Genomic DNA, 25,204 nt, shown 5'->3' on the forward strand with positions numbered 1-25,204 from the left:
AGACCTTAGGCAAATCATCCAACATTTCTAAGCACCAATTTACACATTGGTAAAAAGGGATAATCATGTCTAATTTGTCATATAGCTGTGAAGTTTAAATATGATATGGTATAGAACCTACCTTGTTTTTCATATGACACAAAATACATGCTCTCTATAGAAGAGTTGTTATTTATGAAATTCCTATCAAACTTTTAGGTGGCATAAGAATTAGTGGCTGCCTTGGGGTGGCCTGGGTGGCTCAGTCGGTTAAGTGGTCAACTCTTGATTTCGGCTTGGGTCATGATCTCAGGGTCTTGAGTTCAAGCTGTGTCAGGCTCCATGCCCAGAGCAGGCTGCATGCCCTCTCCCTCTGCTCATCTCCCCACCCTCACATGCCCTCTCTCTCTCTGTCTCTAAAATAAATAAATAAATAAATAAATAAATAAATAAATAAATAAATAAATAAAATCTTTAAGAAAAATAAAAAAATAAACAGTTAGTGGCTGCCTAAATATTTATCTGTTATATTTTTATAAAAAATAATGTAGCAAATAAGAAAAGTTTATAAAACAAGACATAACACATGACTTCATATCTGGAAAACATAGGATACATGACCTTCAAATAATTTGTAAGTGGTAACATAACACACCCAAGTTTATTAACCAAATGGGAAGAATTGGACAGACACTACAGGTAGTATGCAAAAACAATGGTACTGCTAGATATTTATTTTATGATGCAGGTAACTTTAAAAAGGAAAAATAATTTTATATCAATAAGAGAAGAGATATTTAAAATAAATTGATTGGAACAGTATTGACTTAAATCATTACAGTATAAAACATTTGTTACTGAAGTTTAGTCGATACACAGTCTGTACTACATTAGTTTCAGTTGTACAACCTAGCATTTCAAGAAGTCCATACATTATGCTGTGCTCACCGCGAGTGCAGCTGCCATCTGTCACCATCCAGAGCTATTACAATAGCATTGGCTATATTCCTGAGGCTGTACCTTCTATTCCTGTGACTTATTTATTCCATTATTGAAAGTCTGTACATTTTACTCCCTTTCACACATTTTGACCATCTCCCTACCCCTTCCTTCTGACAACCATCAGTTTGTTCTCGGTATATATGGATCTGTTTTTGTTTTGTTTGCTTGTTTATTCATTGCTTTGTTTTTGAGATTCCAAATATAAGTGAAATCATATGGTATCTGTCTTCCTCTGTCTGACCTGTTTCATCTAGTGAAACACCCTCTAGGCCAATCCATATTGTTGCTAATGGTAAGATCTTATCCTTTTTTATGGCTGAGTAATATTCCACTATATATATGTCACAACATCTTTATCCTTTCATCTATCAATGTACATATGGATTGTTTCCATATCTTGGCTATTGTGATAATGTGGCAAAAAACACAGGGGGTCATTTATCTTTTGGGATTAGTGTTCTTGATTAAGCATTTTGATTAATCAGAATAGTCAGCAAAATGATTTATGCTCCATAACCACTGGTTTCATATTCATAATCACAAATCACTGACATGGAACCTGCAGATAGTTTTAAAGGAAGACACAACTCAGCCACATCCGTGTTATCAAGAGTGTTTAGCAAATGAGCTCAGCATTTCTGTATCTGTGATATGGATATAGAAAGATAGTACAAATTAGTTTAAATTTCATTTTCTTTTATTGAATCTTCATGATAACATTCATTCATACTACCCAAAACTTTGATTTGTTTGTATGAAGCAGTACTTCAAGGACCAAATCTTTGAAGGTTTGTGTACTTTCTGGTCCCTTAGGTGTAAATAAAAGTGTTCAGCTTGAGGGCAACAGAATTATTGAGAATAGCTACTTCTCTGGTCAATGATGCCTTTCTTTTCTTTTCTTTCTTTCTTTTTTTCTTTTTTGGCAGAAAAATTAACATATATGGAAATAGAAATGGCAATCATGTGAGTAGAGCAAGTAGAGAAAAACATTTTTTCCCTCTGACTAGCAGATGTGATTTATATGTAGGACAAAATCACCAATGCCGAAGTAAATAGCAAAGTAACCGAAACAAAGCAAAGCCAATTACTACAAGGAGCCATGTATCTGAATGAGATGCAAAAAAGAAAGACAGCCACATGCAAAGTGTTCAATGACATTGGAAACACAGTAATCCAGCTGGGTGAGGAGTGTAAATGGTGGGAAATGGTCAGAACCCAATGCACGTAACAGAAACAGGTTACAGAGTTTCCTGTTCATGATGGTTGTATAATGCAGGGGCTTGCAAATGGCAACATAGTGATCAAAGAACATGGCAATTAGAATTTGAAATTCAGTTACCCCATGAAAATAAAGAGTAGTTGGGCTGCACAACTGTTATAGGAAATGATATAATCCCTGGTGATAATTACCCCCACAAATCAAGGAATACATGTAACTGTAAATGAGATTTCTAAGAAAGAGAAGTTCTGGCTAAGAAATACATAGGCGTCTGTAGATGAAAGCCCACCCAAGTGAGGGTGATGATAAGTTTCCATTCACACTTAACATGTATGTGGTAAATAGAAAGAGTAAAATCACAATCAGAATTCAGGATCATCAGGAAGGCTTAACAGGATGAACTCTGATCATCGTGGTTGTTTATTTCTTTCTCTTCCATTTTTATTTCTTTTAAAGATATTACCCTAAGTGAAACAAGCAGAAGGACAAACAAATGCATGATTCCACTTATGTGAGATGTTAAATCAGTCTATCTCATGGAAATGGAGAGTAGAATGGTGGCTGTCTTAGGAAGGAGCAGGGTGGGCAATGGGGAGTTGCTGTTAGCTGGTATAAAGTTCAGTTCTGTAAGATGAATAAGTTCTCAAGATGTTGCAGATGAATATTGAAGAACATTGTTTGCTGTACTACATTCTGTCTACACTTAACAATACTGTATTGTGCCCTTAAAAATACAAGTGGGTAGATATCGAGTTAAGTGTTCTTACCACTTTATAAATATAATTTGTATTATTCACAATGATAGCAGTTAGCTATAGAGACCAATATTAATAAATAATCACTACTATTTATTGATAGCTAATTATGCTATGTACTTGACAGGTTCATTTCCATCCCTATGGTACATTATATATGACAGATTTATCTGACACCTGATTTACCAATGCGGAAGTATGTTGAGATGTTATAGAAACCCTAACTTTGTCAAGCATTTGCCTTCTTTCACATACAAATTATACTTCAGATAGGATGAAATTGAGAAGCCTAAGTTTTCTCTTACATTTTGAATGCCCTTCAATTTTCTATTACTTATTTTATTTTTTTCTCAACAACTCCTGTACTTTATTTCTCAGTTGAGTTTTTTGCACATAAATCATTTGGATTGGTGCAGCACTAATTAGGATTATAGTATATTTTCTATTACTAAAAAGTAGTTTATATTATTTAGAATACTTTATTGTATCCATAATCTTCTTTCATTTTCTCTCTCACACACACATACATAAACACACATACATCTTTCCAAAATACTTTAGGCACGTAATACCTTAAGTAGAATGAGTGGAAGAGTATGTTAACAGGTGAAATTCTGATTTATATGAAATGGAAAATTTTGTTCTGTTATGAAGTTTTTATTTTCTATAAAACTTAAATGATTTTGTTCTTTAGGCATCAAATAATTTAGACACATGCCCAGTTTCAAACTAGTCCAAAACTAGAAAAGGAGCTATACGTATATATTTCAGCATAGTCAGAAAATGAAGCATACATTCCATGGAATTAGAGAAATTAAACTTATTCTACATATCTAAGACACTATTTCCTCACTACTTTCTACAGTATGTGTATACATAAGTATGTATATATGCATCTACTTGTACATCTACCTATATCTTTGAGTCATAATGGGATTTGGAAATATGGAGATGTATTTAGCACCGTGCCTACGAAAGTATATATGTTAAATAGCTATGTTTTTTTTTTTTACCAATAGATAAATTATATGAACACACCCTATTTAGTGAGCAATGTTTCTTGGTTTTTAAATGAAAGCTTTCACATTTTTCAATAAATCATATGGCATTTCAAGAATTTTTTTTCCTAGAGAAACTGCAAGACGGTGAAGGGATTTCTGACAAAGATCAATGAAAATCACAAAAATATATTTTCTGCATAGAGTAAGGAAAATATCACATCAATATTTACAGGTCTCCTCTATTCCGGGTGATAGTTATTTTCCTAAACAAAATGCAAAGTATAACTTTACAAGTTAAAACAACTAATGATCAAGAAGTTGCAGCTAACCAAGGGTTCAGAAGAACAGGAGCCAGAAAGACGTATGAAGTTATTGCAACCGAATGAGAAATATATTAATTGTGCTTGTAACTTGTTAGAAAGAAAGAATGAATAAGGATGACAGAAAGCCCATTGTAATTTGAAGAAGTTGCTCAAATTTCATGTTTGTGTATTTTAAGTTGCCATGCAACATGTGTGTCTAATTTGTGACACCATAGCACTTCATTTGCTTGAGAAACATACAATCTTCCTTGCCCTGTCCATGAAGGCTCGCTTGACTTGCTGGTTCCTTAGGCTGTAAATAAAGGGGTTCAGCATGGGAGCTACTGAGGTGTTCAGCACAGCAACTCCTTTGCTCAGAGACACTCTGTCTTTTGCCGCTGGGTTTATGTACATGAAGATGCAGCTGCCATAGGAGATGGAGATGACAATCATGTGGGATGAACACGTGGAAAAGGCCTTTGTTCTCTGACTGGCAGAAGGAAGCCTCACAATCGTTCTGATGATATATACGTAGGACAGAATTATTATTACCAAGGTGAACATTAAAGTAAACAGAGACCAGGAAAACCCCATTATCTCTAGGAACTTTGTGTCTGAACAAGAAAGTTGCAGCAGGGGAAAATAATCACAGGTGAAATGGTCAATAATATTAGACTTACAGTAATTAAGTTTTAAGAGCAACATGAGCACAGGGAATACGATTAAGAATGAAATCAGCCATGAAGAGAAGACAAGGAGTATGCAGACTCTGGGATTCATGATGGTCATGTAATGCAGAGGTTTGCAGATGGCAATGTAACGGTCATAGGACATGGCAGCCAGGAGGTAAAATTCAGTGACTCCCAACAGAATGAAAAAAAAGAACTGAGCCATGCAATTATTAAAGGAAATGGTTTTATCTCCTGTAATCAGGGTGCCCAGGAACTTGGGTATGCTGACAGTTGTGAATGAAACCTCTAGCAAGGAGAAGTTTCTGAGGAGGAAGTACATGGGGGTCTGGAGGTGAGGATCCAGCAGGGTAAGGGTGATAATGGTCAGGTTCCCCGTGATGCTGAGCATGTAGGTGATGAACAGAAAGACGAAGATCACCCCCTGAAGCTGTGGGTCATCTGACAAGCCCAGGAGGATGAACTCTCTTACTTCTGTGTGGTTTCTCATTCTTCAGCTGCTTATCTGTTGTTCTTCTGCCAGACCTCTAGGAGAAAACACAAGGAACAAACCTGAAGCGAGGATTAGCAAAGGTCCAAGTGTGGAGCCAGAATTTGGCAGAAATACTATGTGTTTTCATCTACAGGCAAGATTTTATGACTCTTCGATTCATGTTTCCTAGCCCACAAACATCTGTGCTGAAATCTCTTGTAAACTCATCTGCTACTTTGTGGAAGTCTGAAAGTTAGGACAGAGTCCAACCTTCAGAGCCTTTGCAACCTGGCCCACTGCCTGAAGAGTCCTAGGGAGGCTTAAAATAAACACTTATCTAATTAATTAATTCATTCATTTTGGGTTTGTTCTTGCATCTTGCACCGATCAGGTGAAGTTCTCTACTGTATTCCCAATTCCTGGCTGCATATTACTTAGGTTGTGTCTTTGTTTTACAAGATGTGTTTTCCTACTTTACCTGCTTTTCGAGATGTATTTATCTACTGGCCCTAAATTCCCCATATGGAGTAAATTTATAAGAAAAGACATGTAAAAGAAACCCAAATTTTTTTATATATAATTTTTAAAACTTCATAAAACACTATTTCAAAATTGGTTTCATTAAATTTCTTTAGAATTCATTCATTTAATTAACTTTATTCCTGCTCAGTAGCAATACTCTTCCTTCATCAGGGTTTTTCCTAGGAAGCACTAGTTTTTCATAACACCTGGAAGCTTCAATATGCATTCTCATAAAATAGACAATATTTGGTTTCATTTGAATTTAATTTCAATTCAATCCCCAAATTGAAATTTCTGCACTAAATTTGCTGGCTTTGGAGATCTTAGTTTTAAAAAAGTATATTATTACTCTTCCAAAGGTAATAATGTGCCAATGCACTGCATTTTTAACCTTATTTCAACTTTTTTGCATATTCTTTATTTTCTTAACTTTCCTACCAATTTTAACACTTTTTGAAAAATAATGACTTGACTGAATTACACATTTTGGCTACTGATTAAACCTTTGAGGGAATGTATGAAGAACTGTGAAGGAAGGTATTAATTTATATAGATTCATGTGAGAATACTGAAAAGGAGTACTTAAAGGCCAATTTTCTAGGATTGATGAATATAGGATTAAAGAAAGTCTACCAAGAGACAATCCAATATCATAGGCTTGGGGGAGGTATACTATACTGTTTATGTAAAAATGTTAATGAAAATCAATGCACTGTATTCATTTACCAACATCAGCTAAGCTTGATGGTTGTTATTCATTCATTCATTCATTCATTCAGGAGCTTTCAGGGAGAAAAAAATGTCAGTGTTTAACAAGGTGCATATGATTCCTCAAGCCCAAAGCCATCCTAAGGATGTACTCAAGCAGAGTATGAAGGATATCTCTAAGCATTTAGCTCATCTTGTTATTTCTGAACGCAGATCCATCTTTCCCCTGGAACAACATGGTTTAGGTTAAACTTAAATTATCGTCCACCCATTTCATCGAAACCAAGAACCCCTTCCAAGAACCCCTGAGACATACTCTTTGAGCTGTTCAAAATGAAAGTTAACAATAATACTTCATATTTGTTAAATGAGATGGCCACAAAGTATCTTCAAGATTTCATTCTGAAAACACCACTGTTCTGTTCTTTATTTAGTCATCAATAATCAAAGAAAAAAGGAAAAGTACATAAACTCATAATAAGATCATGGTATTAAAACACTATTAATTTCTTACTTATGACACTCTACAGTAAACTGCTGTTGCAGAAAGTATATGGGCTCTGCAGTTAGAGAAACATGGGTTAAAAATACAAATGGGCCGTTTAATGGATTTGCGACTTTGTTACTTAATTTCCTTAAGTATCAGTTTTCTCTACTTACCATGGACATGAAATTTTGGGAATTAATTGAAATAATATAAATGAAAGTGCTGTATAAAGCATGTGGCACTAAATATGCCTTAAGAAGAGCTGGTTTATTTATCTTCTTTTGTTGGAATTGATTTCCAACTTTGGGGAGAATATTCATAGTAACTGTGATTAAGGAAAGGCATTATTTATTCCAATGACATATCAAGGATTTATATATTCTGTCTCATTTAGTCTTTATGACACACCTATGGAACTTTATCTTTATTCCCAAATGAAGAACTAGGGTCATTTGGTTTTGTACCTTAGATATATTCATATAGCTATTACGTGTGCAATATAACCAGCGACTACCTAAAATTAAAGTCTGTTCTCTTAAAGAAAGTACTACCTGGCCTATATTCAATTTGAAATACAGGTACAGTAATGGTAATTTCCTCCTTTTCATTTAATATGGAATGAATAAATTTATATAATAAAACAAAACACACCGACATCTATATCCAGTTGCAAAATAGAACTCCAAAAATACCCTATTTAATCTAATTAAAAGTTGAGCTGATAAGTAATGAAGCAATGATACAGTTTGGAGGACTCCATTGCCTTCCATATGTCTGACTTACCTCTGATTTTCATACAGACTCACTAACACACAGAATGGCTGGAACATAAAAAAAATATTAGCAGTTGCTATTGTATCCAGGGAAACCCAGCATTCCTGGACACATTTCCTCTCAGTGAACCATTTTGCTTTCTATTGTTAATGTTTTTGTCTTAAATTTTCCATTTTACCTAGAGGGACTATATTTCTTTGAGTACAGAGAAGGAGAAAGGAGCAAATATATGAAGAAAAAAATATATCAGAAGGTATTTAAAACTGGCATGGTTTCAACACAGATTTTATGTAGCAAAAGCTACTTATTGTTTTATATGTTCTCTCTGCTGCTGGCTCACTGGGAATAATTCAGTGACTCAACACTGCCAGAGCAGGACTGCACACAAAACACTAAGGAATATAAAACATGATACACATTAATATTGAATTTGAAAAGGAAGCTTGGGGGACAGTGTCCAATGAGACAGAAAAAAAAAAAAAGCAAGCAAACAACCACAGTAGGTGAAGTTTGCTTCCCTTGATATTATTTTACAGAGATTAACAGCCAAACATCTAGTTCCTAATGCATATCTCTACTGAATGTGCTACTACCCCATGCCATTTTTTAAAAACTGATAATCTACTGCTTAGTACTAAGTCCATGCTTTGCTCCATATTTTTCATATGCCTTCCAATAAGAATGTTTGGTATTACTACTAATACTTTATACATTTTCTCCTTCTCACTCTGTTGCTCACCAGCAATGAACGTTGAAGAGTTTATGCTTTTGATTGTTTAAAATTCTAATTTAGGGGCACTGGGTGGCTCAGCTGGTTAAGCGTCTGCTTTCAGCTCAGGTTATGATCCCCGAGTCCCAGATCAAGCCCCGTGTCTGGCTCTCCCACTCAGTGGATAGCCTGGTTCTCCCTCTGCCCCTAACCCCGCCCATTGCTCTCTCTCTCTCTCTTGCTCTCCCTCTCAAATAAATAAAATCTTTTAAAAAATAAAATAAAATTCTAATTTGTATGCCAGGTATAATATTAGGAATTAGTACCTTCCCTGACTAGACTATAATAATATAATCATGCCCAAATGATATAATGTGAGTGTAAAACACCAATAAAATTGTGCAGGTCTTAATTAAAAGCTATAGATATTTTCAGGTTCTCACAGTTTTACATTTGCATGAAATAAACACAAGTTTTTGTCTCTTTGTTTTCTTTTACAAACCAGGTTATCACATTGGCTGTTATACCTCAAGACCTCAGGCAAATTACTCAACCTTTCCAAGCATCACTTTGCACACCTGGAACAGAGATAATTAGTCTATGTTGCCATATAGCTGTGAAGATTAAACACGATATTATTTAGGACATAAATGGTTGAGCATATGACATAGAATAATTGTTCTCTATAGAAGAGATATTATTATTTATGAAATTCCTATCCAACACTCACGTGACATAGGTGTAATGGTGACTGCCTATATCTTCATCTGTTACGTATTTAAGCAAATAATACAGATATGGGGTGTCTGGTGGCTCAATTGGTTAAGTGTCCGACTTTAGCTCAGCTGATGATCTTAGGGTCCTGGAATTGAGCCCTGCATCAGGCTCCCCACTCAGCCAGGAGTCTGCTTGTCCCTCTCCATCTGACCCTCCCCTTCCCCCTGCTCATGATCTCTCTCTCTCTCTCTCTCTCTCTCAAATGAATAAATAATCTTTAAAAAATAATAACAACATAAACAAGGGAAGTACATAAAAAAGACATAACACACACCCTAAGCATAACCAGAAAGCAAAAGATGTATGACTTTTAAATAATTTATAAGCTGTAAAAAAAACACTCAGCTGAGTGGGAAGAATTGGACAGATATGCAGCTGGTGTGCACAAAATATGGTTGTTAGATAATTTATTTCATATTTTTTATAGATTTAAGAACAAAATGTAAGAAAAAGAAAGAATTGATATTAGTAACAGAACATAAGATTTAAGAATAAATCCATGAAAAGATTGTTTACTCGAGTCTTTATGGTAAAAATAAGTATTTTTATTATTTGGAACAATCAGGAAAATGATTTTTGTTTAAAGCCACTAATGTTCTATTTAGAATTATAAATCAATGAGGAAATGGAACCTATAGATGGTTTGAAAGAAAGACACAACATAGTTACTTCTGGTTTAAAAGAAAAATTAAAGTGCTCAGCCTTGTAAGTATCTGTGAAATGGACACTGGATGATACTCTAGAAGTTGAAATTTTATTTGTCTTTTATTGGATCTTCACCATGACATCCATTCGTGTTCATACATACTTTCACTTGTTTCTAGAAAACAGTACTTTATGAAGCAAGTTTTTTGAAAGCTTGTTTTACTTGCTGGTTCCTCAGGGTATAAATAAAAGGGTTCAGCATGGGGACAATTGCGGTGTTGAGAATAGCTACTCCTTTGGTCAGTGATGCTCTTTCATTTGCTGAAGGCTTGACGTACATGAATATACAGCTCCCATAAGAGATGGAAATGGCAATCAAGTGAGAGGAACACGTGGAGAAAGCCTTTTTCCTCTGACCAGCAGACGGGGTTCTCAGAATGGTGCTAAGGATGCACAGGTAGGAAAGAATCACTAAGGCCAAAGTGAAGAGCAGAGTAACAAACGCAAAGTAAAAGCCAATCATCTCTAAACGCCATGTATCCGAGCACGAGAGTCGTAAAATGGGGAAACAGTCACAAGAGAAATGATCAACTACATTGGAAGCACAGAAATCTAGCTGAAGCATGAGCATGAGTGGTGGGAAAATGGTAAGAAATCCTCCTAGCCAGGACCCAAGGACAAGCAGGGTGCAGATTTTTTTGCTCATGATGGTGGTGTAATGAAGAGGCTTGCAGATGGCAACGTAACGATCAAAAGACATGGCAGTGAGAAGAAAAAAATCAGAAACACCCATGAAGATGAAGAAAAATAGTTGAGTTAAGCAATTGTTATAGGAAATGGTCTTGACATTCGTAATAATTGCCCCCCAAAATCTGGGGATGGAGACACTGGTGAATATAATTTCTAAGAAGGAGAAATTCTGCAGAAAGTAATACATAGGAGTCTTGAGATGATGGTCTATCAGGGTGAGGATGATGATGGTTAGGTTTCCAGTGACACTTAATACATAAGCCATAAATAAAAAGATAAAGATTACAAACTGAAGCTGTGGGTCGTCTGAGATGCCCAAGAGAATGAACTCTGTAATCATTGTATGGTTTCTCATGCTGCTTTTTATTTTCTTTAAGCAAAATCTGCTGTAGAGAAACAAGACAAAAAGAAAGAGTATGTGAATTATAAAGGAATTGAAGATTTAAAGATTTAAATGTTCATATTATTAGTTCCAATGAAATGAAGCAATGGAAATTTTCCCGTTTGCATCTTTGCAATATCCACTCAATTCCATTAAAGCAGAAATATTTTATGCGTTCTCTCTTGAAAAGGAACAGAGCATTCACAGATCTATGTTAAAAGTCCCCTCATGAGTGACTTTACATAACACCTGTACCTGTAACGAAATTGTTTATATGTGCAATACGTCTCTTAATTATGTTTCTACAACAACATTTAGTAATTATATTTGGATTACATATTGAGACACCGTGTTCCAGTTTCCAAATTTTGTGCTTTTAAGAGTGAAATATCTAAGTTTGAGGCCATTAAAAAACGTTATCATTTTGTAAGGCTCTGATGGAAATTGAAGACCCAATCACAATTTCAGAGCTTAATAATTTTATTCTTAAGATTCTTTTAAATATGCTCCATAGAAATAAATGTGTTTTGTTTCTTTTTTTTATACTCTCTTTTCAATGTGTTTCTAATCACAGAAATATAGAAGTAGAATTATCTTGGTTGTAAATAAAAGTAAAGGTCTTAATTTATGAGAAACAAAAGTGAAGGCAGAGATATTAATTCTCACATAGATAGACCTGTATCAATAATATAGTTCTTACTACATATTGATCCATTTCTATCATTTTTATGTTCTTTTTGTAAATTAACAATTTACTATATTGCAACTATATTCACTTGGGTCTTTTCACTCTTAAATTTGTTTGAGAACTATAAGGAATTCATAAAGGAGTTTTTTAATGCCAACATATCTTATTGCCTTCTTTCTAGAAGACTAAATAAGTAGGATAAAGAAAATCCTGAGATTTACTTTATAGAAACCACAAATTGCTAACCTGTTGTCTATATGGCTTTTGCCTGTGTTGTTCTCTCTTTAAGTTGGCAACCAGCATTTTATTTGTGCTGTAGGTTCTCAATAATATTTGTTGTTCTTCTTTTTACAGAATGAACTGGTCAAGTGAATAGGTGACAAGTGTCAAAGCTGTATTGTGCCTATTTTCCTTTTCAAATATTTTTCCCCTGAGGATCACCATTGTCTTCCTTTAGAAATAGACACATTTTTGTGACACATTTCAGCAAAATTGGCATATCAAAAGGCAAAGACTGTTACTATATTTTGAACAAACTGAAATGTTAAAATATAAAATTAGAAATAGTAAATATGTTAAAGTGATGATTTGGGGATCCCTACAATGTATTCCAAATAATAACCTTTTGAGTGTGAGAAAGATAGAAATATATCTATTTCGAATACAGGATATACTTACATTCTGATATGTCTAATGATTCCGGAAAGAAATATAATCCCAGATTTTCTTAATTTACTTAAAATGTGAGGGGCAATGCCTTCATACACTACTTCTGGAGACTTCTCGTCAGGAGTTCACCCTTCCTTTCTTATGTAAAAGCCTCTCACACAGAGAAAATGCAGGCTTGATTGCATACAAGTTTCTACAGCCTCTAAGTGAAGGAATTTTTCTTTATCTCTTTTATCTTTCCATATAAACATATACATTATTCTGACCTAAACTTTAAAAAGCTACTGTTGTAACCCAGAGAGTTCTTTCTAAGTTTCCAGGGAATACTGCTTCGTGACTGAAGGTAAACCACTTCAAAGCTCTCTGGATAAGATAAGGATTGAATACTATTCAAAGATGAGCCAAATTTAATTCTCTACTCACTGTATAAATATATGAGAGGCCAGAATAAAGAAAGGACAGATGCAGGAGAGATGCGCACAAGAGGTATAGTGGTGTCATGACTTACATCTTCCAGGAGCAAAGCAGTATAGGGACATAAAAGCAAAACTGTAGGGGTTCTGGGTGGCTCAGTTGGTTAAGTGTCTGCCTTTGGCTCAGGTCATGATCCCAGGGTCCTGGGATTGAGCCCCTCATGGGGCTACTTGCTTGGGGGCAGTCTGCTTCTCCCTCTGCCCCTCCTCATTGCTTGTTCTCTCTAATAAATAAATAAAATCTTAAAAAAAAAAAGGCAAAACTCTACCTACCGGCGTATCCAATCAACCTAGTTTTCCCTTGGCTGTATTTAATTTTTCTAGTATGCACATGGCACTCGGTCTTCACTCAGGAGATAATTTATTCTCAATTCCTGCAGGGTTCATTAAATACAGAGATGAGCTCCAACCCTTCATTGAGAGTAGCACTCAGGTTTTATTCATTTTTATGTCCGTATCAGCACAAAGAAAAATGAATGAATCAAGAAAGAACCGTAATATTTTAAAAAATCAGAAGGGCATTTGCAACTCAGTTTTTAATATTTTAGTGTTAAGTTATGCAGACTTAATGCCATGAGAAAAAAGTGTCAGAGAATCAATTATCAAATCAATAGTATATAATTACAGATGGAATGTTCCTTATGTTTCTAACTGTTCCTCCATTTGCCCTCAAATCTTCAAATTAACCAGTTTTAAATATTTATAGTATATTCTATCAGAAATTTCATTCAGAAACACAGTCGTATTCACACGCTCGGAGAGCAAATTTTTTAATACAGTAATTCAATTTTAATATAGAAAATAGTCGGTAATTTTTTTTTCAGTTAACAATATGTAATGGATATCATTCCTTGTCAACTTATACAGCTGGGACTCATCCTTTTCAAACAAATTCATAGAATACCAGAGGAAACTTCTGATAATTTCATAATTTCATTATTTGTTAAGATTCAGGGAATTAGCTTGCTACCAATTTCACATCATTAACTAAAAACACTAAGTCCACTTTTTATGCATCCATTTGCATATGTGCATCCACTAGAATAAAATATATTTGAGCACCACATTTTGATAGATACTTCAAAATTTCCTTCCTACAGACAAGAATGAGCCCTTTTCATTGCATCCTAGCCATCACAGATGTTAGACATCTTTCCACACTTTATAAACAGAGAGACAAAAATGAAGCCACAATTCACATAATGAATTATAAAGACCAGATTACAATTCCTAGATTTTGAGGCTAAAGAGACCCAATAATTTTGTAAACTTTTAAAGTTTATTTAACCTCTCTATTTCTCTACTCATGAAATGAGAGGGCTAGTACTCTTAACTCATAGGATATTGTAAAGATTAAGTGAAATCCTGAATGAAAGACGTTCAGTCTCACATATGTTCTTTCCCCTGCTGGAAGTGATTTCTTTGGCATCTCAATATACTTCTAATCATTCATTAATGCTAATTTGTTTGTTTGTTTATATTGAGTATAACTGACACACAACTATTACTTACATTACTATATTAATTACATTGTTACATTAGTTTAGGGTGGAAAACAGAATGAATTGACAAGTTTATACATAATGCTATGTTCTCCACAAGTGTAGCTATGATGCGTTACCATAGACTGCTATTACAATAGCATTGATTATATACCTTATGCTGTATGTTTTATTCCTGTGACTCATACATTCCATAACTAGAATGTGATTTTAAAATAGTATACTATAAAGTAGGGGTAAATTTAACAAGATAATGAAAAATAAATCTCATGTCTTTTTTTTTGTTGTTTATTTATTTTTAGAGAGAGTGTGAGAGCATGAGTGGGGGGGTGGCAGAGGGAGAGAATCTTCAAAAAGACTCCCCACTGAGTGTGACCCTGATGCAGGGCTCAATCCCGGGACCCATTTGATCATGACCTGAGCTAAAACCAAGAGTTAGATGCTTAACTGACTGAGCCACCCAGAGGCCCCACATCTCATCTCTTCTAAGTTGCCCCCAATACTGATACCACACCTTGGGCAGAGCCAGTGAAAAAAGCACTGATTTGTTATTTCTGAGACTCACCTTTGGTTATTTTCAAAGTATCTGCATTGAACTGTCTGTTGCCAACTCAACATCACGTAATGCTTTCTCAGTTGTTCTCAGTGCTGTGGAGAAACTGGGATGCTATTTCTGAGAGTTCCCCTCCCTTTATTCTTCTAATTTAGGATTTGTCAGTGAGAGAACGTGGTGCAAAATTTGGAAGTCGGAAGGAAAGCAGAGGACATTGTTCTTCAGTTTGTAGCCAGGCTGGTGCATGAAAGCTAGATTCACAGTGGATTTTCAAAAGTATTTGAAAACTACCAACTTTATTGCTAAGACTATTGGTAGATGCTTCCTCAGAAATAACTGAGTGTCACCATGATTTCCTATTAAGCTGTCTTGACGCATTCTCACATGGCTTCAACACGAGATCTTTGGTGTTATTTTCCTCAACATTCTCTCTGGTATTCAAACTTTTCCTTCCATAGCTATTTCTTTCATTGCTTTTAAAAGTTATAATTCCTCCATTATCTCCTTTCTTTCCAGAGTGCTTACAGAAATCCTACTTTCACCTGAACCCTGACCAATATAGGATCCATGCTGTAAGAATTTGCAAATTTATGATTTCTTATAATTACAACATTTTGTGATTCCATATATAACTGGCAGTATAGCCTTAAACCAAATATGCTGATTCATGAGAGGTTAGCAAAGACAGGCAGTAAGACAGTGTACTATTCCACAGCAACTCTTTGTGGGTATAAACCCCAAAAGATCAAGTGAGCTACTAGCACAAAGGAGAAAAGTAGGTTGAGTCTTGCAACATGCTGGATCAAAAAGGAGAGTAGAAGATGTTAATTAGCAGGTGGGATGAGATGCCCAAAAGAGCAGCAAAATGGTGAATAGTGTTCCTCTTCATGAATCCTTCTTTCTTTCCTCTAAAGACAATTCCTGTAATTCTGTAATTCCAGCTCCCATGGAGAATGGGAATTGAGCAGCAGAGTCACCAAGGCATAGGGGAATAACCCCCCTGCCCCAGTTAACTTTCCTTTGGCAGACACTTATTTCAGAAGGACATTATGGGACGATACAGGCTTTTAGCAATTGACATTTCAGAATATGGTGGGTACTTGATTATTACACTGATCAAAGCAAATGATTCAGACTTGTGGAGAGATTCCTCGGAGAATAAGAACACCAACATGTGGGAACTGAGGAGGGAAAGCTGGCTGAGACAAAAGGATGCCAGAGATTCTACATTTGCTAAATCAAATATCTAAAATCAGATTTGACCAAATTGCATTACCAAAAAAGAAAGAACTTAAGGATGCACACAATAAAATGGATGAATCTCCGAAATAGGGTTGAGCAAGTGAAACCAGACTTCAACATTCACAATTTGTGATTTCTTTTATAAGATATTCCAGAAAAAGTAAAAGTAATTTATGTGGCAGAGAGACATCTTTGTATATCTGAATCCAATAGCAGACATGGAGACTAGAGGCCAAGGAGATTACTAAGTAATGAAGATATTCTATATATGCCTTGTCAATCATTGTCCAAATTTGCTGGATTAAAATTATTGTATTTGCTTTTATGTAAGTTATACTTAATACATTTTTTACACAACTAGAATATATCAGGAATTTTTAATTTATAAGTGGTTTACAATATGGAAAGATCCCCAACCCTGGTTAATAAATAAATCATACCTTGAATTTCTTCCAAGAGTCACTATCACTTGTATAATATAAATGAATTTGACCAAAGTCTGGGGTTCATTTCTACACAGAACAGTAACTGAGAATATTTATAAATACCATATTTTGCAATCAACTTCTTTGAAATTCCTGTTCATGTTGGTACGTTTTCACCCCTACCTATGAATCATAAATGTTCTTAATGGCATCTAGAGTGGTAAATCCTTTCCAGAAAATTTTCTATTTACTTTACCCAGATCCATCAGAGAAATCAGTATCCGTGGCATCTCTAGCCTTATGAAATGTATTTCCTAAATTATAAGTATTGAAAGTCAGAATTACCCCTTAATCCGTGGGCTGCAGAATGGTGGTGCTAGCAGTCATGAGAACAACATTAATTGTGTTGTACATCTCCGTCAGAGTTCTTGAATGGTCAGGTCGTTGTCAATGAACAACAGTATTTTGAAAGGAATCTTTTACTGAGCAGTAGGTCTCAACAGTGAGCTTAAAATATTTAGTAAACCATGTTGTAAACAGAGGTGCTGTCATCCAGGCTCTATTATTCCATTTATAGATCCCTAGCAGAGCAGATTAAGCATAATTCTTAGGAGGCCTAGGTCTTTCAGAATGGGCAATGAGCATTGGCTTCAGTTTAGAGTCACTAGCTGCCTTAGCCTTAACAGGAGAGTCAGCCCACCCTCTGAAGCCTTGAAGTCCTGCATTGGCTACTCTTCTCTAACTATAAAAGTGCTAGATGGCATCTTTTCCCATTATAAGTTTTTTTCATCTATATTGAAAATCTGTTGTTTAGTGTAGCCACCTTCATTAATTATCTTATCTGGATTCTCTGGATAATTCACTTCAGCAACTACTACAATCCTTGCTGCTTCACCTTGTACTTTTGTGTTATGGAGATGGCCTCTTTCCTTAAACCTCATGAACAAACCTCTGCTTGCTTCTGACTTTTTTTCCTGTAGCTTCCTCACCTCTCTTAGTCTTCATAGAATGGAGGAGAATTAGGGCCTTGCTCTGCATTAGGCTCTGGTTTAAAGGAATATTGTGGCTCATTTGATCTTCTATCCAGTAGACTAAAACCTTCTCCCTATTGGCAATAAGGCAGCTTCATTTTCTTATCACTCATGTGTTCACTGGAATAGCACATTTAATTTCCTTCAAGGGCTTTTCTTTGTTTTTCTTTTTCTTTTTTTTTTTTCTGTTTCTAAAGATTATTTATTTGTTTGAGAGAGAGTGAGAGAGTGAGCAGGAGGGAGAGAGGGAGGAGAATCTGAAACAGGCTCCACACTGAGCTGAGAGCCAGACACAGGGCTCAATCCCACAACCACAAGATCATGACCTGACCTGAAACCAAGAGTCGGATACTTAACCAACTGAACATTTAGGCACCCCCAACAACTTTTTCTTTGTATTCACAGCTTGGGTAACTGGTGCAAGAGAACCAGGTTTTGGCCTATCCTGGCTTTTTCTATGCCTTCCTCATTAAGCTTAATCATTTCTTTTTTTTTTTTAAAGATTTTATTTATTTATTTGACAGAGAGAGAGACAGCCAGCAAGAGAGGGAACACAGGCAGGGGGGAGTGGGAGATGAAGAAGCAGGCTCCCAATGCGGGAGCTAAGTTTAATCATTTCTAGCTTTTGATTTAAAGTGAGAAACATGTGATTCTTTCTTTCACTTGAGCACTTACAGGCCCTGCAGGGTCATTATTTAGTCCAATTTCAATATTAGTGTGTGTGTGTGTCAAGGAATAGAGAGGCCAAAAGAGAAGGAGAGAGAAGGAGGAACAGCTGGTCAGTGGAGCAGTGAGAACACACACAGCATTTACTGATTATAGTTGCTGTCTTATATGGGCAGTGCTTATGGTGTCCCAAAACAATTACAACTGTAACATCAAAGATCACAATCACAGATCACCATAGCAAATATAATAATAATGAAAAGGCTTGAAATATTGTGAGAATTACCACAAGTGATACAGAGATGAGCAAATGCTGTTGGAAAAATGGTACCAGTAGACTTGCTTGATGCAGGATTGTCACAAAACTTGAACTTGTAGGAAATGCAGTATATGCAAAGTGCTACAAAGCAAAGCACAACACATGAAAATGAATAAAATATACCTGTACCACATTTTGTTTATCCACTCATCACTTGAAGGTTACATGGGTTGTTTCTTATGCATGATGCGTCTATGAAAATGTGTGTTGAAGTTTTTGTGTGAACATGTTTTCAACTCCTAGACGTAGAATTTCTGGATTATATGGTAACTCTATATTTACATTCTTGATGAGCTGTCAAACTTTTCCAAACGGCTGCACATTTTACATTCCCACCAGAAATGTATGAGGATTCCAAATTCTGTACATCATTACTTCTTATTCTGTACACTAGCACTTGTTATTTTTTGTGATATATATAACCAACATATATGTACACACACATACAAGCAGATATACATACACATACATCTTATAACTGTCTTACTGGCTGTAATATGGTATGTCATTATGGTTTTGACTTACATTTTCCTAAATACTACCATTCTTGAGCATCTTTTCATGTGCTTTTTGCCTGTTTATATATCTTAAGTCCTTTGCCTATATTTTGTTGAGTGCTTGTTCTTTTTTATTGTTCAGTTGTAGGAGTTATTTTATGTAAATTTAACCAAGAAAGTGCAACATTGTACCAAGAAAATAACAAAATTTAAAAAAAAATTAAAGAATTCCTAAATAAATAAAGACAACCTATGAATTGAAGAGTAGACCTGACATTGAATTAAGATGGTAATAGTTCCCAAACTGATCCACAGATTCAGTGTAATCCTTATTAAATTTTCAGCTGTTCTTTTTGCATAAATGAACAATTTGTTCCTAAAATTCATATAGAATTGCAAGGGACCCTGAGTAGCCAAAACAATAGTGAAAAAGGAAGAAGCTTGGAAGAGTCAACCCTTCCAATTTCAAAATTTAATATAAAGGTACAGTGATAGAGACAGTGTGATACTGGCATAGCAATTGAGCCATAGCTCAAAGGAATAGAACTGAGAGTCCTATAAGAGACCTGTACATTTATTGTCAATTGATTTTTAACAAGTGTGCCAGGATTATTCAATGGGGAAATAATAAACTTTTCAGCAAATCATGTGATAACTGACTATTTTCAGGAAAATGTGACTTTAATCTGTACTTAAACTATACACAAACATTAAGTGAATGGAAACCAAAGACCTAAATGTCAGATATAAAACTAGAAACTTCTTAGAATAAATGGTAGGTATATCTTTGCAACTTTGGATTAAGAAACGGTGTTTTAAATATGACACCAAAAGCACACACAGCAAAATAAAAAAACAGAACAATTTGACTTCACCAAAATTTAAAATTCTGTGACCAAAGGACAGTATCAGGAAAGTGAAAAGACAAGTGAAAGAATGAGGAAAATACTCACAAAGCAAATCTAAAAAGGGTCTAGTAGTCTTTCAAGAGCTTATTGGAAAGCTTGGAGGGCCTTGCATATAATAACATGCACTTATTCCCTTGTAATTACCTTAGAAAAGAAGATGATTAACAGTGTTGGCTTAAAATAGTAACATAAATCAGAACACAAACCTGAACGTAAATTGTTTTCTTCTCAGAGACACATAGATAGGCGTTACAGCATTAAATACCTTAATGATTTTTTCACTCATACTTCTTAGATGGTGTATTATACCCAATAAGGAACTCTATATATTTCAGGGATTTCTTTGTAGGTCCTTTTTTTTTTTTAAATCTTACAGGATACCAGTAATGCTGTCTTCTTTAAAGACATTGACTATTTAAGGGAGTGTGTGCAGGAGTGGGCAGAATGAAGGTCTAAGGAAGATGCAACTCATTTGTTAAAATCTTTTTTCATTTATCCCATATATCCAAATGTTCAACCACTCCTTTCAGTTTGTTTTCTTAATATATGTGGAACCATTTCCTGGAGCTTCAGATTCATTGACACTATTGCATTTCAGTTCTCAAATAACTCATTTAGTTTAAAACATTAGCCATTTAACTTGTCTTCCTGACTCCAACATCCAAAAATCCATCCTCAATAAATTGAACATAACAATAAAATAAAACTCTGCTCACATAGGTTTTTATATTAAAAAAGAAAACTCTCAGGGCGCCTGGGTGGCACAGCAGTTGGGCGTCTGCCTTTGGCTCAGGGCGTGATCCTGGCGTTATGGGATCGAGCCCCACATCAGGCTCCTCCACTGTGAGCCTGCTTCTTCTTCTCCCACTCCCCCTGCTTGTGTTCCCTCTCTCGCTGGCTGTCTCTATCTCTGTCAAATAAATAAATAAAATCTAAAAAAATAAAAAAGAAAAAATAAAAAAAAAAGAAAAAAGAAAACTCTCATAGGAACCACCTACATCAGAATCACCTACAGTCCATGTTTCTATATTGTACTCCAGGTAAGTTAAAAAGACATTTAAGGGGGGCTCACATGATCAAGCATCTGCCTTCAGCTCAGGTCATGATCTCCAGGTCCTGGGATCCAGCCTTATGTTCTGCTCCCAGCCCAGCTCAGTTCTGAGTCTGCTCCTCCCTCTCCCTCTGCCTCTTCTCCTGCTTGTGCTCATTCTGTCTCTTTCTTTCTCTCAAATGAATAAATAAAATCTTTTTTAAAAAAGGCATTTTAAGGGTGAGAATATTGTCTTTGCTATTAAATAAACCAACCAGGTGTGTGATTCTTATTCACTCCAAATTTTCAGGTCTAATGACCTATGAGATAAAGTTCTGCTACATTTTAGAACATATGAGCTTTTTATAACTTGAAGCCTGCCTTTTTTCTTGCCTTGTTGAAAACATTTGAGTGACATTTGAAGAACTTCCTAGAGTCCCAGTAGTAGTGCATGTTGTTATAGTGATGTCTGTATAATTCCATAAAATTTCTATGATGAATATCTATTCAAAATCATTTTTTGAGGAGGTCAGTACCATGTTATGTAGAGTAAAAGAAATTTCACATTTGTGTTGATAACTCAAGAGAATACTCATACTGTAGCACAAAAAGGAATTATGATCATTAAGAGAAGTAGGAGGGAAAAGATGCATTGTGGTTAAATGCGTGGTTAAAATATTATGAGGTAAAAAATATTATTAGATGGACTATTTGAAGAACATATTAAATAAATATAAAATAAGTCAAAAATTTTATTTACTTTTTAAACTAAGGTTTAAAAATTAAATTTCCTCTTTATTTTTTGAAAAAAGAGGAAATCTTTTGGAGTATGTCCTTGAAGGTTTGTTTCACTTGCTGGTTTCTGAGAGTGTAAATGAAAGGGTTTAATAAAGGGGCAACGGAGGTATAAATAACACTTACACCTTTGGATAAAGTCACCCTTTCCTTTGCTGTTGGTTTTATGTAATTAAAGATACAGCTACCATAAGTAAGGGAGACTACAATCATATGAGAAGAACAAGTAGAAAAAGCCTTTGTTCTTTCCTGGGCAGAGGGGAGTTTTAGAATGGTCTTGATAATATATGTGTAAGAAAGAATCACTAAAGGCAACGTGATCAGGAGTATTCCAATAGCTAAGACAAATGAAAGCAATTCCAGGAAATGAGTGTCAGTGCAGGAAAGCTGCAGCACAGGGGAAGAGTCACACATGAAATGATCAATTACTCTGGAAGCACAGAAGTCCAGTGTCAATCCCAAAGCCACTGGTGGAAATGTAAGCAGAAAGCTAACTGTCCATGAACTGAATAGAAGTTGGTAACACACTTTGTTATTCATAATGATGGGGTAATGTAGGGGTTTGCAGATTGCTACATAACGGTCAAAAGACATGGCAGCCAGGAGGTAAAATTCTGTAATTTCTAATAAGAGGAAAAAGAATAACTGGGATGCACAACTATTGTAGGAAATTATTTTGTTTTTAGTCACGATGCTTATCAGGAATCTGGGAATACAGACTGTTGTCAATGAAGCTTCCAAGAAGGAGAAATTTCGGAGGAAAAAATACATGGGAGTCTTGAGTCGGGGATCTAGCAAGGTAAGAAGGATGATGGTTAAGTTTCCCATCACACTTAATACATAGTTTAGAAAGAGAAATATAAAAATCACAATTTGCAATTGTGGGTCGTCGGTCAATCCTAGGAGAATAAACTCAATCTCTCTTGACTGATTCCTCATTTCAGACTTGAGTCTTATGAAATAGAATAGGAAAACAACTTCAGAATTGCAAATAAGAGGAGTTTTTAAAAAGGTACAGACAGAAAAAAAACAGAAATGTAAATAGGTTTAAAAAATCGATCTAATTTCACAAGACAGAAGATACTTAAAACTACAGCATAGTTCAACATAGGTAACTCAACTGATGTTTCCAATTAAGCCTTAATTATGATAACAACACTATCTTTTTCTTTTTTTCCTATTGGAAGTGGAAAGATAATTTAAGTTTTAGCTGATCATTTCCAAATGAGCTGAATTCTGTTTCAATGTTCTAAAGAGACAGAACATAAGCTTGACACTAAATATATTTTCTACGTATATCTTTAAAATTATTGAAAAATTTCTTGTAACATCCAGAAAATTAATACCAATGTCTATTTGTAAGGTTCTTCTAAAATTCTTTGCTCATTAAAACACTTAAAAATTTGTGAAATATAGAAATAATGCCAGTTATATATTTTCTCTATGATTAAAATATTCTGACATATATGGTTACTTTGTCCCAATGCAATAGTCCCCGCTGTTCCTTTATCTCATTTCACTTAAATATTATTTTTCTTTGATTTCAAATACATCAGTCTTCTCATATTAGTTGCATTTAATCATCAAGTTTTGACTATTGCATCTACATAAAAACACAAAAATAAATAACAGTTCAGAAGTCAGTGGATTACCTGACTTTTACTTGTGGGAATGCTTTCATTTATCATCTAGATATTTCTTGCAAATTTTAAGTGACTTACCATATCTAGGATACATTCATATAATTTTCCCACTATAAGAATATGGTAGAAACAGGGGCCAAAAATAAATGATGAATATTCTCCCTCTAATAATATTACAAAAAATTCAATAATTTAAGAGGAAATTTAATTCCAAAGCTTTTCTGCAGAAAGAATCTAAAAATAGATATGCATTCTGGAAATTCTGTGCATCTGTTAATAACTTTCACTTCCACTGACACTCATTAAAATGACAGAATCCAAATATTATAAGTAATTAGAATCCTCTTTCAGGCCAGGTTAAGATTCATTTTCTGTCTTCTTTTCTTATATATTAAGATGAAGGTAAATGTCTCCACAAAAAGTCTAAATGAAAATGTAATGCTCTAAATGAAAAGATGTTTTGGGAAATCCCTCATATGAAAGGAATCCAAATTTTGTAACAAGCAATTTTGGCTTCAGATAGTGTACTAACACAAGAGACAATTTTATCATTTTGCTGATAAGAGACACAGGGGATTAATTAAAGAAAAAAAAGAAGAAAAGAAAAAGAAATGCCCCCTGGAGACTCATGTCAGGAATATCAGTTATGTAAAAAATAAAACAACCACCACTAAAACAAACAAAAAGGAAAGAAATAAAAGCTACTGTGAATTGCTTTAAGCACAAAACTGAATTTAACTACAAAACAAAACAGATATTCTTCCAAAAGAGAACTAGAATTATTTTAAACTCTATACTTAATGCCAACAAGAATTTCAGATATTCTACTGCCCTGGGACAGTATGACAATTTCTACTCATTAAGGTGGTTTATCCCCAAAGGAAACCTCTCTCTTGCTTCCTCAATCAATGTTAGAATTTCACTAACTTGTGACCTATGCCCCAGATTGGAGGTGTATGGCAATAATCTAATGTTTTGCTACTTTTTGAAATTTTGAAACAATATAAAATATAACAAAACCCCCAACAAATAGACAATGAATATCTTATTCCTGCACCATGTGATGCCCCAACTGCTCCTCAATATAGTGGTATGTGTTTACAACAAAAAAGAAAATTCTGCTATCTAGATAAGTATGATATAACCATTATTGTCAGGACATTAACAATGCTACATTAGCAACTGAAGTTCTCCAATCCTATTTAAGTTTCACCAGTGACTAAAAATTTTCCTTATAGAAAATAATACAATTTAAAATTACATTTTTATTTAATTACCATAATGTTTTAATCTCCTTATTTTGGAAAAGTCCCTAGTCTTTCCTTACCTTTTAGGAATGTTGGTTGGGCTTTTTATTCTGTTCCATTGATCCATGTGTCCCTTTTACTTCCAGTATAATACTGTTTTGATTACTACAGCTTTGTAATATAACTTGAAGTCTGAATTGTGATAACTCCAATTTTGTTCTTCTTCAAGTTTGTTTTGGCTATTTGGGTTTTTCTGTCGTTCCATACAAGTTTTAGGGGTTTGTTTATTTTGTTTTTTGGTTTGTGAAAAATTCTGTTACTATTTTCATAGAGATTGTATTTT

General features: G+C 34.8%; 3 protein-coding genes and 1 pseudogene across 3 annotated transcripts; all 4 read right to left on the reverse strand.

The window, feature by feature from the left end:
- Positions 1 to 1,705: 1,705 nt before the first annotated feature.
- Positions 1,706 to 3,094, reverse strand: LOC148108718 (olfactory receptor 6C3-like; annotated as a pseudogene).
- A 1,404-nt stretch (positions 3,095 to 4,498) lies between these two features.
- LOC148108719 (olfactory receptor 6C1-like) lies at positions 4,499 to 5,437 on the reverse strand. Its single transcript, XM_087869126.1, has one exon. The coding sequence runs from the start codon at positions 5,435 to 5,437 to the stop codon at positions 4,499 to 4,501; it is 939 nt and encodes a 312-aa protein (XP_087725252.1).
- A 4,769-nt stretch (positions 5,438 to 10,206) lies between these two features.
- Positions 10,207 to 11,146, reverse strand: LOC148108720 (olfactory receptor 6C3-like). The gene is given in 2 exon segments (XM_087869127.1): positions 10,207 to 10,248; positions 10,250 to 11,146. Coding segments are annotated over 2 exon segments (939 nt in total).
- A 10,825-nt stretch (positions 11,147 to 21,971) lies between these two features.
- LOC148108721 (olfactory receptor 6C6-like) lies at positions 21,972 to 22,910 on the reverse strand. The gene has a single exon (XM_087869128.1). The coding sequence runs from the start codon at positions 22,908 to 22,910 to the stop codon at positions 21,972 to 21,974; it is 939 nt and encodes a 312-aa protein (XP_087725254.1).
- Between the last annotated feature and the right edge of the window lie 2,294 nt (positions 22,911 to 25,204).

The sequence above is a fragment of the Ursus americanus genome, chromosome 17, assembly GCF_024610735.1.
Source record: "Ursus americanus isolate L20-20 chromosome 17, mUrsAme1.1.p, whole genome shotgun sequence".
Classification (NCBI taxonomy): domain Eukaryota; kingdom Metazoa; phylum Chordata; class Mammalia; order Carnivora; family Ursidae; genus Ursus; species Ursus americanus.